At 38.6% G+C, this 15659-nt stretch overlaps 1 protein-coding gene across 1 annotated transcript in view; it reads right to left on the bottom strand.

The window, feature by feature from the left end:
- RORB (RAR related orphan receptor B) overlaps positions 1-15659 on the bottom strand; it is a 132732-nt gene that overhangs the window by 14113 nt on the left and 102960 nt on the right. Inside the window, exon 4 of the mRNA XM_061366013.1 lies at positions 14846-15250. Coding sequence (XP_061221997.1) covers positions 14846-15250 — 405 coding nt within the window. The remainder of the gene's footprint in view (positions 1-14845; positions 15251-15659) is intronic.

The raw sequence follows: 15659 nt of genomic DNA, 5'->3' as shown, positions 1-15659 counted from the left end.
GTCACTTATGTTCCTGGAAGGTTTTAACCAGACAGAACTAAGGTATGGGTATAGGAACATTTAAGCCTTGTATCTAAAATACCAGTGAAAGAAGTATGATTTCAATTTGTATTACAATTCTGCAGCCTGAATGGAGAAGGATTTTCTTCTCTGCACTCACTGGATGGTCTTTTTCTCTCTAGTGCTTCCCAGCCCGGTCTCCTAGCTACACCATTTGTTACTGAAGCTGGAACTATTCAAAATCTTGACATGAAGAAATACCTCAAATATTTTAATATTACTGCATAGGCAGATTCTGAATCAAATAAGGTGACCTGATGCTAACAATAAAATAAAACCATTTCACTGACCTCAAAATATACCTGATTAGCAGTTCTACATTACTGCAAAGATTTTCAGCTCCACTCCTTTTCCTACCATTTAAATAGTTTCCTTAGGACCAAAGAACTGACAAACTCTTCAGGGTTTTGTAGGGATGGCATCCTGTGTTTTACCCCTATACATCTTTTTCTTGTGTACTTGTGCTTATGTTGAGCTGACATTAAAACCCATTTAGAAGTGTGAAGGCTTAGGGCAATCACAGCAAGCAGCAGCTCTGAATGCTGACATCCAAAGAGAAATCAGGTGCAAGACAGACTTGAAACTCTTGTGCCGCAGGCTAAGCAAGGCTGAGTGTGTGATGGAAAGGGTACACTGGGTCTCAGGGGAGGAGCAGACTGCTTCATTCAGCACAAGCAGAAGAGAAGGCTGCTTACTTACACTCAACAGTGGAGTCACTGGAAGAAGTTTCATGCAAATGTAGCATACACTGAGTATGCAGACCTGACATGATGCAAAAATTAACTAAGTATAAACCTGTCTTGTCTTCTCAGATGGTCCATCAGCAGATGATCCAATGCAGGTAGAGCAAAGAACATCACTCTCATAAGGTTTCAAAGACCATAACCTTTTTTTTTTGTCATTTTAGTTTTTCTGTCACTTTTCCATCTTTTCAGTAATGAAGTCAGAATCAGCACAGATCTCAGAAATCCCATGCAGAAACAGGTTCCTAGATTACTGGAAGAATGTACTGACAGCTAATGTACACTGTCCTGTCACATGGCACAGCTAATGTGCTGGGCAAAAACATGATTCATTTCCATGAGACCTGGCAGCCCTGAAGCACTGATGGCAACTGAGTTCAACAGATTAATTCTTTTAGTAGAACTAGGAAAAAATGTCTATGAGGAAAAAAAGCAAGCAGCTTCTTAAAGCGACATGGAGAGCGATTGCCTTGCTACAGGGGCCTTGATCCCATGGAGGTACTCTGCTGCGGCTGTGCTCAACAGCAACGTCCCTCCTGTTCTCCAGGCTAGAAGAGTCCAGCAAAGTTAGTCAAAGCACCATATCTTGACTGTTGTTTGTTTTGTTTTCAAAAACCTTAGGCCAGAGATTTCAAGGATCTCCTTACACTGGAAGCTGCACAGACACATCTAGGAATCCTGTTTGGATGTGTTGTGAGGACTATAAAAGACAACTCCATTTTTCTGAACTCAATGTGAACTTCATTTCTTCTTGAAGTATTGTCAGCTTCCACTTGTAAATTTGTGTAATTTACAAGGTTTGCAAGGCTTGCATTATGAAAAGGGAAACAAAAGAGATTATGCTGGCCACTCAGGTGTGAGAATCAAAGTCTGCAATACTTTCTTTTACAAGCACCAATTGCTGCAGCTGCTGAGTGCAAATTAAGGGTTCCAACCAAAAGAATTACTGAGCCTGCATGACAGTACACCACCAGCATTATAATTACAGATGTAAACTGGAGGATTTGTAAAGCTTATCTGCTGTAGTACGCAAACACAAATGTAGGCCTAGGTATTCCACTCCTCCTGTCTACATACTGGGTTTATTATATTAGGGCAGTATCTCCTACACATACATCATGATCCCTTCATACTACATGATATCATGTGGAACCTGACAGCCACAGCATAGCCTGGAAAATTGAGTCTGCCTGGTAAACAGTCCACAGACAACAAAATATTCCTATTGTCTGAACTCCAGCATGCACTGTGACACAGAAACTTTTGCATGAGATAGCTTGCCTCTAAGTTTGAAGATTTCTTAGTTTGGTATTGAAAATTTTCATAGAAAAGCAGACACTTTTGGCACAAATGTTATGTTTCATTAGAAAAATATGTTTCTATAAAAACTTATTTGCTTCCAAAGAGATAAACCAGAAACAACATACTCAAGAAAACAGCCAATAGTTATAAGTAACATGAGGTCTTGAAAAATCAGAAATACTCAAATAAGGCTTACCCTGGAATGACCACTTATATTTCATTTCTGTTGTGCATATATCTGACTTATATGCAAAATCAAATGCATATAAGGAGATGTCCAGAACCAGTTGAAAAGTATATATTAGGAAGCTGAAGGATTATCTGTCAAATAAGTTTTTCCCATTAAGAGAAAAAATTGTGGATTGCTTTAAAGAAATACTGTGTGCTTGTATGTAATTTTGTGGTCTGTGACATGCAGCTTGTCAGACAAGACTGCTTTAATACCTATAACTAGATGTAGCAAAGAAAAAAAAAAAAGAGTAAGACGTACAGTGGGTGAAATAAAAGCTGTACAACGTGAAAGGGACCATGGTAACAGGATAAATAAAAGATCTATGACGTGTCCCCTTGAGCTTGTGACTCAGTGGTTACAAACAAGGCTTTTGAGGCCAATAATTGAAAGAGGCCACATGCAAGTATTGATGGGAGCTGTCCTGACGCACAACTAGGAATCTCACTGGTGCTAACAGAATTAGATGAAGCTTTCAGGGAAAAGCAGCATCTGGAGAGTCAGATGTGGAATATAAAACGTAGACAAGATAGGGATGAAGAGGGCCACAAGGGATTAATACTGTTTTAGGAGGCAAAATGCTTTAAATTTAGCCTGGCCTACCAAGATCTACAAAGAGAACAGAAAGATCTGAGGATGGCCCAGTGAAGAGTGAAGTAAGCTATAGCACAATTAGTGCAACAAACCCACCATAGTTCCCTATAGATGTGTCAAAATATCACTTGCCATTCCCTCTCTGACCTGTTGTCCGCTGTGCTTGGCTGGGTTAAGGGCGCCATGAACATGTACTAGGGGCTGCCCTGCTCAGGCTGACTGGTGAGCAACCACCATCTTTTGGGGTGAACATGGGCTTGGGTCATAGCTTCTGCTTTTCTTTAATGTTGTCTTCCTCCATCACCTGCAGGGTAGCCCCTTTTTAAAAGCCTGCTGAAGCTCAAACAGCTGAGATTCTGCTTCCCTTCACTTAAGCTGGACAGTAGGTAAATAAGTGTCCCTGCCCATGGCAGGGGGGTTGGAACTAGATGATCTTAAGGTCCTTTCCAACACTAACTATTCTATGGTTCTAAGTGTTGGATGGTCCTGACAGAAAGACTGGGCAGACAGCAAGCCTGCAAAAGCCCTATTCCATCAGCAAAACCAAAAGCATATGCTACTAGGGAAGAGCAACAGTGCACAAGCTATATACCTCTCATACAAACTTGGGAATAGAGCTCCCAACAACTTCCAGAACAGCAAATGACCTTTTCTGTTTGCAGTTTTGGCTACTCTGCTGCCCCTCCCCCCCCCCCTTTTTTTTTCCCTATCCTTTTTTTCCCCCTTCTGTAAATTCTTTTTTTAGATTTCAGTAGACACGTCATGAAAAGCGCTCTCCAAAGGTTATGACAACTCAAACATGCATTGCAGTTGGTTAGGAGCTGCAAAAATCCCGAATACATACAGGGAACTGAACATTGCAACCTATATAGTAAAAATCAGCACAGCACAGACCTGCAGGGGTCTATCATCAGCTGATGAGTCAGTCTTGCCTTTTTCACCAACTCCTTATAACATTCAGAGATCTCAAACTACAATACCAAGGAAAAAACTCTCAACTTTGGGTCAAGTAAAATGCTGGTGGGGATGGGTGTAATAACTCCATGGACTGCACATAGCATTCACCAGCTGTGAATCTGGCCTGCTAAGTGGAAATTATCCAGACTATTCAGCAGCGTCTGTTTCCTACAGGCTCTTTAGTTCTTTCATTTGTCTCTCTTTTCTCAGGAGAGACTCTCAGTTTTCCTCAGCATTCCCTTCTTTTGCACTGGGAACTGAAGAACTTTGAAGTGTGCCTCCTAAAACACTGATAATCATCCTCAATTAAAATGAATAATGAATTTTTAATTTGCCACTTACCCTTAGGATCCAGTTGAGTAGCTAAGAGCTCATCTCAGCTTATATCCTAAGTTGAGCTCTCACAGGGATGCCCTTTGAATTAATGCAGCAATAATACCACAGCTTTGGCTGGCTGTTGTAAGCTTGGGTATCAGTTCATACAACTTTGAAAACTCCAGCTAAACATCCTAAATAAAACCTTTGTTCTAGGATCCAAAATAATGCCAAGCTGGTATCAGATCAACACTCTTCTGTATTCTAATTCAAGGGTAATATGACTGCAAAATGAAAAGTTTCATTATACCAACTAGCTCAATAAATTCTTAGTAGTAAAGGCACTGGTGAGGGTAACAAAGCAAAACTATGTCTTGTGGTGGCTGTCAAACATGAATAATAGGTCCCAATTCTTGTAAATGAACTGGCTGAAAAATATGAACCTTTTCTTTGCAGAAAAATGGGATCACTTTTTCCTAAAAGTGGTTGCAAAAACCTCATCCCATTTTTCATCTGTCCCTGGCATTCTCAATACTATAATGCACAAAAGATGTCCCTTTAAAAAAATGTTATAGATAGACTGACAAGTTTCAGAATCCCCATTTGTTTAATAAATTTGTAACACTACACAATATGCAGCCTAGGAAGATGATATGAAACATTAAAACACTCATATGAAACTAGAAGTGCTTGAAATTAGTTCAGGAATAACCCTCCCTTGTGTTCAAGTTATTGAATGCTTACTGTCAGGAACAGATTGCACACTGAGTCAATGTTATGTGTGTGAATTCTGTATTTCCTCTCCTTTTGAAATACATCAGTTTTATTTGCTGTCAAAAAAATGCAAATAAATTTCAACAAATGACAATACAATTGAATGAAGTCCTAATCCGAAGGAACCTAGAGGATGGACCTAGTATTCTGTTAAATCCTAGAGGAACTTTATAAGTGCTTTAAAGGTCTCCACTTATTAATACTTTTGCTGGGTCTCAGCCAATTTAGTAAAACGTGTATTTTGAACTAATTAGAAATCATTTAGCTGGCAGCAAAAGCACTAACCATGGCAATCACTAGAGCTTACGGGACATGGACTCTACAGGCACCATATAATGATCACAAATTTATTGAGATGAGCTCGTTCCTAAGTTCTTCCAGGACAGCTTACACACAGAGATCTTTATATTTAAATCTAGACTGTTCCGAAGAAAGAATGTGGTTTCATTTACTACAATTAAGCAAACATTGCTGGAGTGGACACTGTTCACTGCAAAACCTATAAATATGCGTGGCACAATTGGAATATTATGGGTTTTAAACTAGGGTTGGGAGGGTTTGCCCTGTCAGAGTCTGCAAAGTGCTGGGACATACATTTTAGACATACATCTTAGCACTTCTTTCACTCTCACAGGCTTACATTTAGATTTTTATGAAGATTTTAAGCAATCTAGGTATAGAAATGCTTTACAAAGTAATGACAAAACATTCTATGATGGTTTTATTTTCCTATAGTGTGGCACCTGAGGTGGATGAAAGTGCTGTTAGTGTATATTGTCAGAAAGTGAAACAATTTGGTCATCATAAGCAATAATAGAGATTTCACTAATCACGAGAAAAAAAATGCATTCAGTCATAAAGGAACACAAGACAGCACTCCATGCCTTAATATCTTGCTTTAACTGTTGCAGTTTACATGTGATTTTCATCCCTGAAAGACTACTGCACTATAAAAACTGTGTTCTGATAATCTGTCTCAGAATTTGTCTGAGTCCTGTGTCTTGTTGCATTGTATTTTTCCACTAAATGCATCCATGTGCCTCTCCCGCATGTTTCACTCCAACTTTTTCTCACATCTTTTAACTCTTGCATAAAATAATTGTTGCTGTTCTATGAAATAAAATATCAAAACTGAATGCACTGAATAAAGATATTGTACCTATAGAGCTGGAAACAGCACTGCAAAACTGTAACAAGCAGAATTACATTATTCTCAAGAATAAGGTGTAAAATAGTGAAAAGTACTCAATGAGTGATGAAATCTTACAGACAGAAAGCATACAGTATAAAAAAAAAAGTGAACTATGCCCTCGGGAAGTCAAACTTAGGATGTTGCATGTGTACTGGGAAAGAAAAACTTCTGTTGCCTTCCATGTGCCTGCAGATTAAAGAGCAGTCGAATGATGTCTAGGATGACAAAGAAATACAGTATGGATCCCAGATTAAGCACAAGGTAAGTATGCATATTGTCAGTGCTGACTATCCAGAAGCAACATACACAAACATTAAGGACAGGAAGCACTGACATTGAGATAAAGGGATTACTCAGATAAGGAAGTAAGCAATGTACCACTACTAATTCACAACAATTTTTGCAGATAGTATGTCACTTCCAAGTACTACAGCGATTTCTAAGTCATCACTGCCTTGCTCTCTTCATTATCATCTGCAGTGTTATTTTTGCCTCCTCACGGGTTGTGTGTGAGACACAACCCTGCAAGACAGCATCCTTCACATGTCCCAGGCCCCCTGTACCCCGGCAACTGCTCTGGTCTTCTCTTTTGAGGGTTTGTGCTATTGACACTGCTGCTGTGAAGCTTACGACAGGAAATCAACCAAATGGCTATTCCTACAGCTGGTGGCAGCAGCACGCCTCAGTACTCATTATACTGTTAGCTTTACATAGATCTTCTTGTGTGATTTCTAATCTGACAATATTCACAGCACAGTGTCATTCCTGAGAAGATTGTTATGATTGATATATGGTAATATATGGGATGTATGATACAGTATTTTACATATTTTGACTGCTACAAATGGTTGCTTTCTAACTCCTTTTTGGATTTTCAGTAGAATGAACATACTTTGTCAAGGTTGGTTATGCAAGAAAAATTCATATCTTTTAAGAAAGGAGAAATTTTATATACTTGCTTTAATAGATTAGAAATGTAATGACTTTAAAGAACTATATTATCATGCTTTAGAAATGTAAGCTATAGATTAAGTTTGAATGCATCTCTTTAATTAATTTGTAAAGCAATCTGAAAACCAAGTCAGACAGAATAAAATATCACAAAATGTTCCCCATCCTCAATCTCAGTTAAAAGATGTCACTGATTTTATTAATTTCACTGCTTAATCCAGCTACTTATATTGTTCAAATAATCAGGAGCACAGTTAAGCTGATACCCCAGTGTCTTGGGTCCTGCAGAACAACATGGTCTGTAGAAAATTTTATTTTCTTGAAAACATGCATCGTATGTCAGAAGTTATTACACTTTACCTCTCTGTGAACAGAGCTCTTGATTTCATTCCCACTTGCAACACTTATCCGACCAATAAACATAAAAGACAATATTTAAAATGGCCTTTTCTACACCATGTATAGTGAGTGCATGGCCTGTACTGTGACGAAACCCCAGCTAGGAATACTGCCAATGTCATAATTCATAAAATTATTGTGACCTAAGTAGTTGGCCTGCATTTGACATATGGAGAGACTTAAATGCATGAAAAGTCAAGCTGCTTTCAGAAATAGCCAGAAAGCTTTATAATTTGTAAGAAAATCCAGTCTTGGGTATATTTTTAGGCTACCTGCTTAATTTTCAAATAGTTTTAAGTAATTACTTTACTGCATAAATTTGAATTAGAGTTAAAAAAGCACACTGCATCATGCTTATTGAGCTGCTATAGTTTGTGTTAAGGACTGCCAGTACCAACATGCAACTGATCCAAACTCCACTGCAGTTACTGTGTGGATGCCCAGTGATTTGAAAACCACAGGGTGGAAATAATATAGTGCCTAAATATAGTACTCTAGAAAACTGCATTTTCTAAATCTACATCAAGAGTTATAACACAAACTGTGCCCTCTCTAAGCCTTCATAAATCAGTAAGTGCTAAAATATGCAGTTAGTAAAATATAACATAATCAGTTACTTATGAATATTTGGATATTTAAACTACAGGGTTGGGCAACATAAACTCATTAAAACCTTTATGTATATCTGTGATTAGTCTGGGCTTCGTCTACATTTACAAATAGAGATTACTAACTGGGAGGTGGGAAAAGATAAAAATAATAAATTTCATAAACTTTCAAAAATTTTACATTTTACTCAACATTTCTGCTAATGTTTTATTATTTGTTGATTTTATTGGGTAAATTAATTTCTAAATATATGCTTCATGAAATCAGAATCTACAGTTATAAAAAACCACCCTTCCCTCCAACATCAGTTCAGCTAGAATGTTTCAGCACCATAATGCTCTAATTTATTTTTCCACTTTTCTGTCTGTTTTTTATGAAATTGAAGGGTTTCCTAACCGAGCAGCGCTGTCAAATTAGTTTTAAAACCTTGCCATTCGCTGTTCTCTTCTTGAGTGTGCGATAAGGGAGAAAAAATAGCAGAAGTTCCAAGTTTTGTCACATGAACTGAAATGAGTACAGAAATGAAATATTAATTCATTCTGATTGTCACCTTTAAATAGGTAATGACGGTAAGATAGTGCCCTAAGGGTATCTGAGCGAAATGCACATGCTGCACGTTTTTAATTGTTCGCTAGATGGCAACATTGTTCTGCTGAAGTAGAGCTGTAAGGCTGTAGACATCTGCCCTGAAACCTTCTCCATAGACTTGGTAGGAGAGCTATTAAACTATGGCTTAGAAAAAGGGGTGAAGAAACATTACGCAGTACTATAGCCACGAACCTATCATTTCTGCTTCACCGCATGGTGAGCAGTGGCCTTGTAAAGGGAATGTCGACATAGACGTTAATCTCACAATAGGCATGGGTTTTAGAGAGTTCATTGTATTTTGAATGTGACAATCCCTACAGGGTCCCTTGATCTCTCTCAGGCCACATCTAACTGACCGATATATGTTCTGTAAACTGTCGATGCTGATTTTACACTGGGAACAAATGCCAGAGAAAGGAGTTAAAAAATAATAATAAAAGTTGCTTACTACACCGGAGAAGTGCTTTTGCAACTTTCAACAAGGCAGGGCATACTTTTTAAGACATCAGGCTGATGCTGGTTTATATACTGCATATGCAACATGCAGAGCTGTGGGCATCCATGAACAGAATAGACATTGAGGATTAAATTACACTTTTCTAAAGTTAATGGAATGATTTCTATTGAAAGAAGGAAGGTGTGGGACTGACTTTCAAGTATATTTGAAAGGACATGAAAATGTTTTCAGGTGAAGATCTCCACTTAGGATGGGATAATGAGAGAATTAGACGCTAAGATCCTGCTTGTACAGTACTGCAGCAATGGAAATTTAATAACATTACAGTGTATAAAGTTGCTCGCTGTGGGTTGTGAGATAAATGTATGAACCCAGCTAAACTAAGGTTTAGATACGCACAGGGTGTCATTTTAAGTTACCAAGGGAGCTTTACTTTTACATACCCATCCTGAACCAGTCTTTAAAACATTTTGAAGGTTTCGCTTTAGTGTAATTTTCCTGTCAATGTGTCAGGGTTAAAAGAGCTGTGCTTTATGGTGGATTTGGTGAGCAAGAAAGGTGGTACCTCCTTCAATTCTCACCATGAGGCTGCCCTAGTAAGCTATTGCTCACCTTAAGATACACACTACAGGGCAGGGTCAGAGGCACTGAGGAAAGGGAAGACTGGGCCCAAGATTATCAACCTTCCTTAGTACTTCACTGTAATTTTGGTAGAAATGTAAGCTTCTTTTCAAGCACGGATGCTGAAGAAATGCCATGTTAAGTATGCATAAATAACACTTTCTGTTACTACAGAAGCTGGCATATGTAACCTTCTGTATGATCTAGTAGTGCCTTACTCACTATCTAAATACACACAACTATAGGTCTTCAATGTGACCTGGAGTGAATTCCTTAACCAACCTGTTTTCTTCACAACAGTGTTTGCTAATTATTTCTTCCCATCTTTAGGAAATCATAGGCTGGTAATCTCAACTGCATTCAAGGCAGGGAAACCATTCCATTAATTTTCACAGTCCAAGATCTGAGCCATGTGTTTTGTGAGGAAAATGCAATGCTCAGCTCAGTGACAGATAATATTATGCACATATATTTAAACACGATGGTCTTTAAATTTGACCAAGTCTAAAAGTAAGCCTTTAATACCTGCTAATTTAAAATCACGCTTGGGAGCAAGCATTGTCATTCCTCTATGGGGCTACCAGGTCAGGAAATGGCGCTCCCTCCTCCCTTTAAGATTTCCCACACACCATCTGACCTCTGTGACTCTCCCTGTGAGAAAAAAGCTGTTCTGCAAATTACCAGATTCTTGCTTTTGACATGACAAGTGGATTTCACCCTGCAGTTTGAGGGAATTTCTGCCTTCCCAGAAGGGGAAGACCACATGGCATGGTGTTCAAAAGCAGGACTATGCCACAGGGTCCCTGGCAGCATGCACTCTCAAGCCATGGGTGTCTCCTGTGCTGGCAGTATTGTTGGCTGGTGGGACACACCTTGGTCATGCCACCCATGGAAAGCAGAACAGGTAAAGAAAGCACCTGCCCAACTCATCTGATTGCAGCATCTGACCTATTTTGCTCTCTGCCTACCCTGCTATCAACCCAGATCAAGTGTCCATAAGATGTCTGGAGTTAAGGACAAAAATACCTCTCCTAGAAAAAGGAGATGGCCTGGAAATGCAGATGATGCCAAGCCAAGGCTTTGCTTCTGTATACTTATTTATAAGCTTTGGATGGATTTCTTTATGCTTTGTTTCTTTTTATCCCAGAAAATAGAGTACTAGTGTGGGCTGACCCTAAGGCACAGTTCTGCCTAATGGGAACCACCTGATTTTATTCGACTTTCATCCATCGTAAGCCCTGGAAGTTACATGAGAAATTTGTGTTTGTATATGAAACTGCTCTTTGCTTATACTTACCCGTCTCTTCCATGGGAGACATCACCTATCCTGTAGTGATCAGATATTGTGCAGTTGTGCCCTGGACTATTCAACTCATTTGGAGGAATATTGGTATTAAATATGTGTGAAGGAGCCCTACAGAACTTTGTCAGCACCTCTTTCTTTTACACCTATTTCCTGGTACATGATTTACAGATAGTAGTAAGCATGCAATACAGGATAAGGTATATTTTGCTTGTTGTGCCATTCTAATCCTATGTGTTGAAACATTTGCTGTGTAAAATTTCAAGACTGCTAAGTTGAACAATTTCCATTTCCACTACAAAGTCTACTGTAGATGAAGGTATGTTCAGGAAAAGAGTACTTTCACATTCACACTGAAGCACAGAACTGTTAAAAGATCAAAGTAGGCCTGACCATTTCAATTCCTTTTTGGTAGATAAGAAAATTAACATGTGATTATAAGAATGTAAATGATGTACAAATTATGTCATAGATTATTTTACAAAATATTACTTTTATAACTGAATCTGTCAGGCAAATGAAGACTTGTTATTTGGATTTTTCAGACAACCTTACTGTTGTACAGCAAACAAAAAGTAAACACTGAAGTAATTTATGCAGTTGCAGTAAGTTGTTTAGTCAGGTGCAGCAGGGACCATTGTTAGAACTTGTTTTACAGGCATTTAACATTTTCATTAATAATCTGAAAGAGTGGGTTCACAGCATGCTAACTAAATGAAGAGGTAAATCTAAATTGAAAGAAGTCACAAAGCTCAAGTGAGGACTGAGACACAACATAACAGGGCTGAAAATGCTAGAAAAATAAGAAAATATAAAAGATTTAAACTTGCAAATGTTCTGTTAGAGCTATCTCAATAAAACCTGCCCTATATAGGAGAGAAGTGAGTGGGAAACAAGCAAAGTAATAACACTGAAGGAGTAAGCGAACTTGATATTAGTAGGTTTGTGATATGGAAGCTGCAAAGGCTGCTTTGATTCTGATCTCCCTGTGAAGAAGTCTGTCCCTTGGATAGCTTAAAGAAACTTTTAGGAGCTTAAGGATGGAAGGATTCTCATGCATTCACTTATGAGGAAAAAGTTTGAGGGCTGCACTGAAGAAGTCCAGGCAAGTGGCAAGAGATGCTGTGCTTAAAAACCCCCATGTGTATGAGTTTCAGATGTATATTCAGATATATATGAAGAATATAAAGATGAGAGGAAAACTAAACCAGGAAATTTTGATTTGGTAGGAAGTGTTCAGTGAGGAAAAGAACTAACATGATCGGGATACTTTAGGTGATGATTCAATGTACCACTAGACAAGATAGTATAAAGAAATTTCTATTAGGCATGAGGATCAATGCTATCCTGCACTGATCCATCTCTTACATATTCTCTATGATTTCATCTAACAGTTAAGGCAGTATCTTCTATATAATAGGAGTTGAGCTTATTCCTAAATCTCACTGGAGTAAGATAAAATGCTGTGGTGAAATTTAAGAGCACCGTAATATGAAATCAATGTATCCCAGTGCTTAGAGTTTTCCTGCTTTGGCTGAAGGACTGCAGCATTACAGATGGTCCAACAATCCACTATTAAAAGGCATTTTCTGGTTGCTTTTAAACACTGAAAATGTAATTTATCTGTGCATTAATCCAAATATTTTATGGTACATTTCTTCCATTTTTTCAGTTGTGTCAGCTGACATGTTATACGACACTACCTCTCACTAACACCCTTACCTCTTTGCTGCGGGTGCCACAAATGACATACAGTAGAATTTGGGTGAATTCATAGCAATTTAGGAGCCCCCATTCTGATTTGAAAAGGAAGAGTGGTAACTCCCAACACCTGAATTTTGCTGTCAGCTCAGAGAAGGCCTTTTGCTATGTCCTGCTCCCTGTGTTCTGTGCTTTTTGCTGCTTTGCGTTTCCCAGAATGGGAACACTGGCTGCATGACACAAGAGGATGAAAGACCAGAAAATGTGGGGTGTGTTTAGGGCTGGCTGGTTTAGGACTTGGAGAAGAAAATAAAAGTGACTATTTAAAGATGCATTATTTCTAAGTGATCCTGCAAGAGATAAAAGTTCAGTGATTCTCTAAAGCTCTGTGAGTCTAAAGATCCCACTGACTTCAGTGGGATCCTTTAGCAACTAAGGATATAGTCCTGTGGCCATATTCTCTCTTTGGGCTCACTTCTGCAAGTAGGCACAAACCCTAATTCATGGACTATCAGAATTGTTCTATTTCTGGTACATGCTCTGAATCTCTCTGGGAACATCTCTCTTTGGTAGAGGGTGCTCCAGGGAAGCAGCTCTTATGATTTATCTCCTTGTAGCTGGAGCACTATGAACCACTGCTAAGAACTGAGGTTTGCACAAGCCATATGTAAGTACTATGCATATGACCACAACAGCTGCAAGGAAAGCTTACTAATCCTCTGTACTACTAAGCTGGGGGTGTAGGACTTTACTGAACAGCAGCCTAGGCCAAACAAGATAACAAAACATGTCCCACTAAACAGAAGAGCAGAAAAGCGTAACTTTCTCCAACGCAAATTTGCAATTAAAGTACACAATTTGTTACACAGCTTTCTGTACATGAGCAGCCATGGGTAGAAAATATGCTACAGATTCTAGCTGTGCCTTCATTTTTTTTAATCCAACAGTAACTACTTCATATGCCCTTTCTGCAAACACATATTGAGTGCATGCCACATCTCCAGGGCCCTCGGTGCGTCTGAGTACACATATAAATTTAAACATCTCAGTATACCTCCATGAGGCAGCAAGGCCAGGCCAGAACTGTACATGGTTTTTATGATGTGACATTAATTCATTTGTTACAGGTACTCTTGAATATCACCTTCTTTTTTTTTTTTTTCTCCTTCTTTCGTTTTAATTAAATTGCATTAATGAAGTGTTACTCTTTGATTATATTCTCAACCACAACTGACTCAGCATACCTCACTTGTTGAGGTCGGAAGTACCTAATTAGGATGACAATCTTCTTTCATGTTATTTCCTTATAATAGAACTAGTACTTCCAGTTGCGTTAAGAGGTACTACTAGAGGCATTAGATTAACAGAAATCTGTTGTCTTTTAAACTCATTTCACAGAGGTTTCTTTGCTACTTTTTAAAGAAGAAATCAAGGAAGGCATTAAGTCGAGAAGAAATCTCGAAGGCATTAAAGCAGAGGAACAAGGTTATCCATGCAACTGCATTCAGAGTTTGTGCACCTCATGAATTCAGTGATCTTGCTCTGCATATATATCCATACACCAGAAGTAGCAAGTTGGTGCTTTTTGACAATAAATATACTAGAATTAGCTTCCATAGGGATTCTGGGAGTTTACAAGCATATGCATGGATGGATGGATGGGTGGATGATGAAGAGATCATTTAACCCTGCTAGCAATGAGCTCATTTGAAACAAGCTTTCCAGTACTAACTATCACTTGGTTCTGATTGATTCATCACCTGCTTTGATGCTCCTATTTCATAAACAGAACATGAACTGCTGAATTTAAGAAACTGCATAATCTGAAGATTTTGGTAAAACCACAACTGCCTTGATACTGTGTCAATTACTGCCAGAGTCATTTTCTTTCCATTACTCCCTATATGTGTGTGCACATACAGATGTGTGAATAGGTAATTATTGTGTACCTGTGTATGGAATGCCTATATAATATTTTAATAAAGACAGTATTGCAATGTAGTTTATATATATATATACATTATACTAGAGGAATTAGAATTTTCCTTACCTATTTCACTCATGGATATCCCCATGGATGCTAACTGCCCGTTGTTGAAAGAGCTATAGGTAAACAAGTTTGGTACGGAGGTGAGGTCATAGATAGGTTCCTGCTTGATCTGTTTAATTCCAGTCATGTCTAACCCAGACTGGTCTGGGGAAGGCTGGGTAGAATCCATGTTATAATAACCCTCAGACTTTGGCAGGTCGATGATGTGCCCATTTGAGTAGGTGCTGCCAGTTTCATTATTCAGGTTGCTCAAGCCATTGCTGATGCTGTTGCTGTAAACCCTGGCAAGGGCTTCTGCCTCACCACTCTGCTGCTGCCGTTGCTCCTGCAGTCGCTGCTGGTGCTTCTGCACTTCAGCATACAAGCTATCCCTCTGCTTTTTGGACATTCTCCCAAACTTCACAGCTGAAAAGCAAAGCACAATTCAAACCACTGACATATTTCATTTTTTCTTGATTCCCCTCAATCCCACCACTCTTGATATTTACTTGCAGCCATTACTTTTGCTGTGAAAACTTCTTTTTTTTTTGTGTGGAAATGAGAGAGGATGCAAAAGTTTGAATCATATGCATCTCACAAAGGAAAAAGTAATGTGTCCTTGGATTTACAAGGTGATGACAATGATTCCTATTTGACAGGAGGACCTCAGTCAAGCAACTCCCTACTGTGAATGTTAAAAAGACCATGTAACTTTTTACATCTCTGTATTCACTGAGCAACAACCCAGAGCTGTATGAAATGTACAGTCTTTAGATTTATATCCCATGTGATTTACCAACTTTCCACAAACCTTTAAACAGTGCTCTAACAGGAT

The sequence above is a fragment of the Neopsephotus bourkii genome, unplaced genomic scaffold, assembly GCF_033783945.1.
Source record: "Neopsephotus bourkii isolate Nb327-2 ecotype Australia unplaced genomic scaffold, CSIRO-AGI_Nbou_v1 NB_1293, whole genome shotgun sequence".
Taxonomy (NCBI): Eukaryota; Metazoa; Chordata; class Aves; order Psittaciformes; family Psittacidae; genus Neopsephotus; species Neopsephotus bourkii.
The sequence above is the reverse complement of the archived record's forward strand: the minus strand, read 5'-3'. Positions and strand labels throughout refer to the sequence as shown.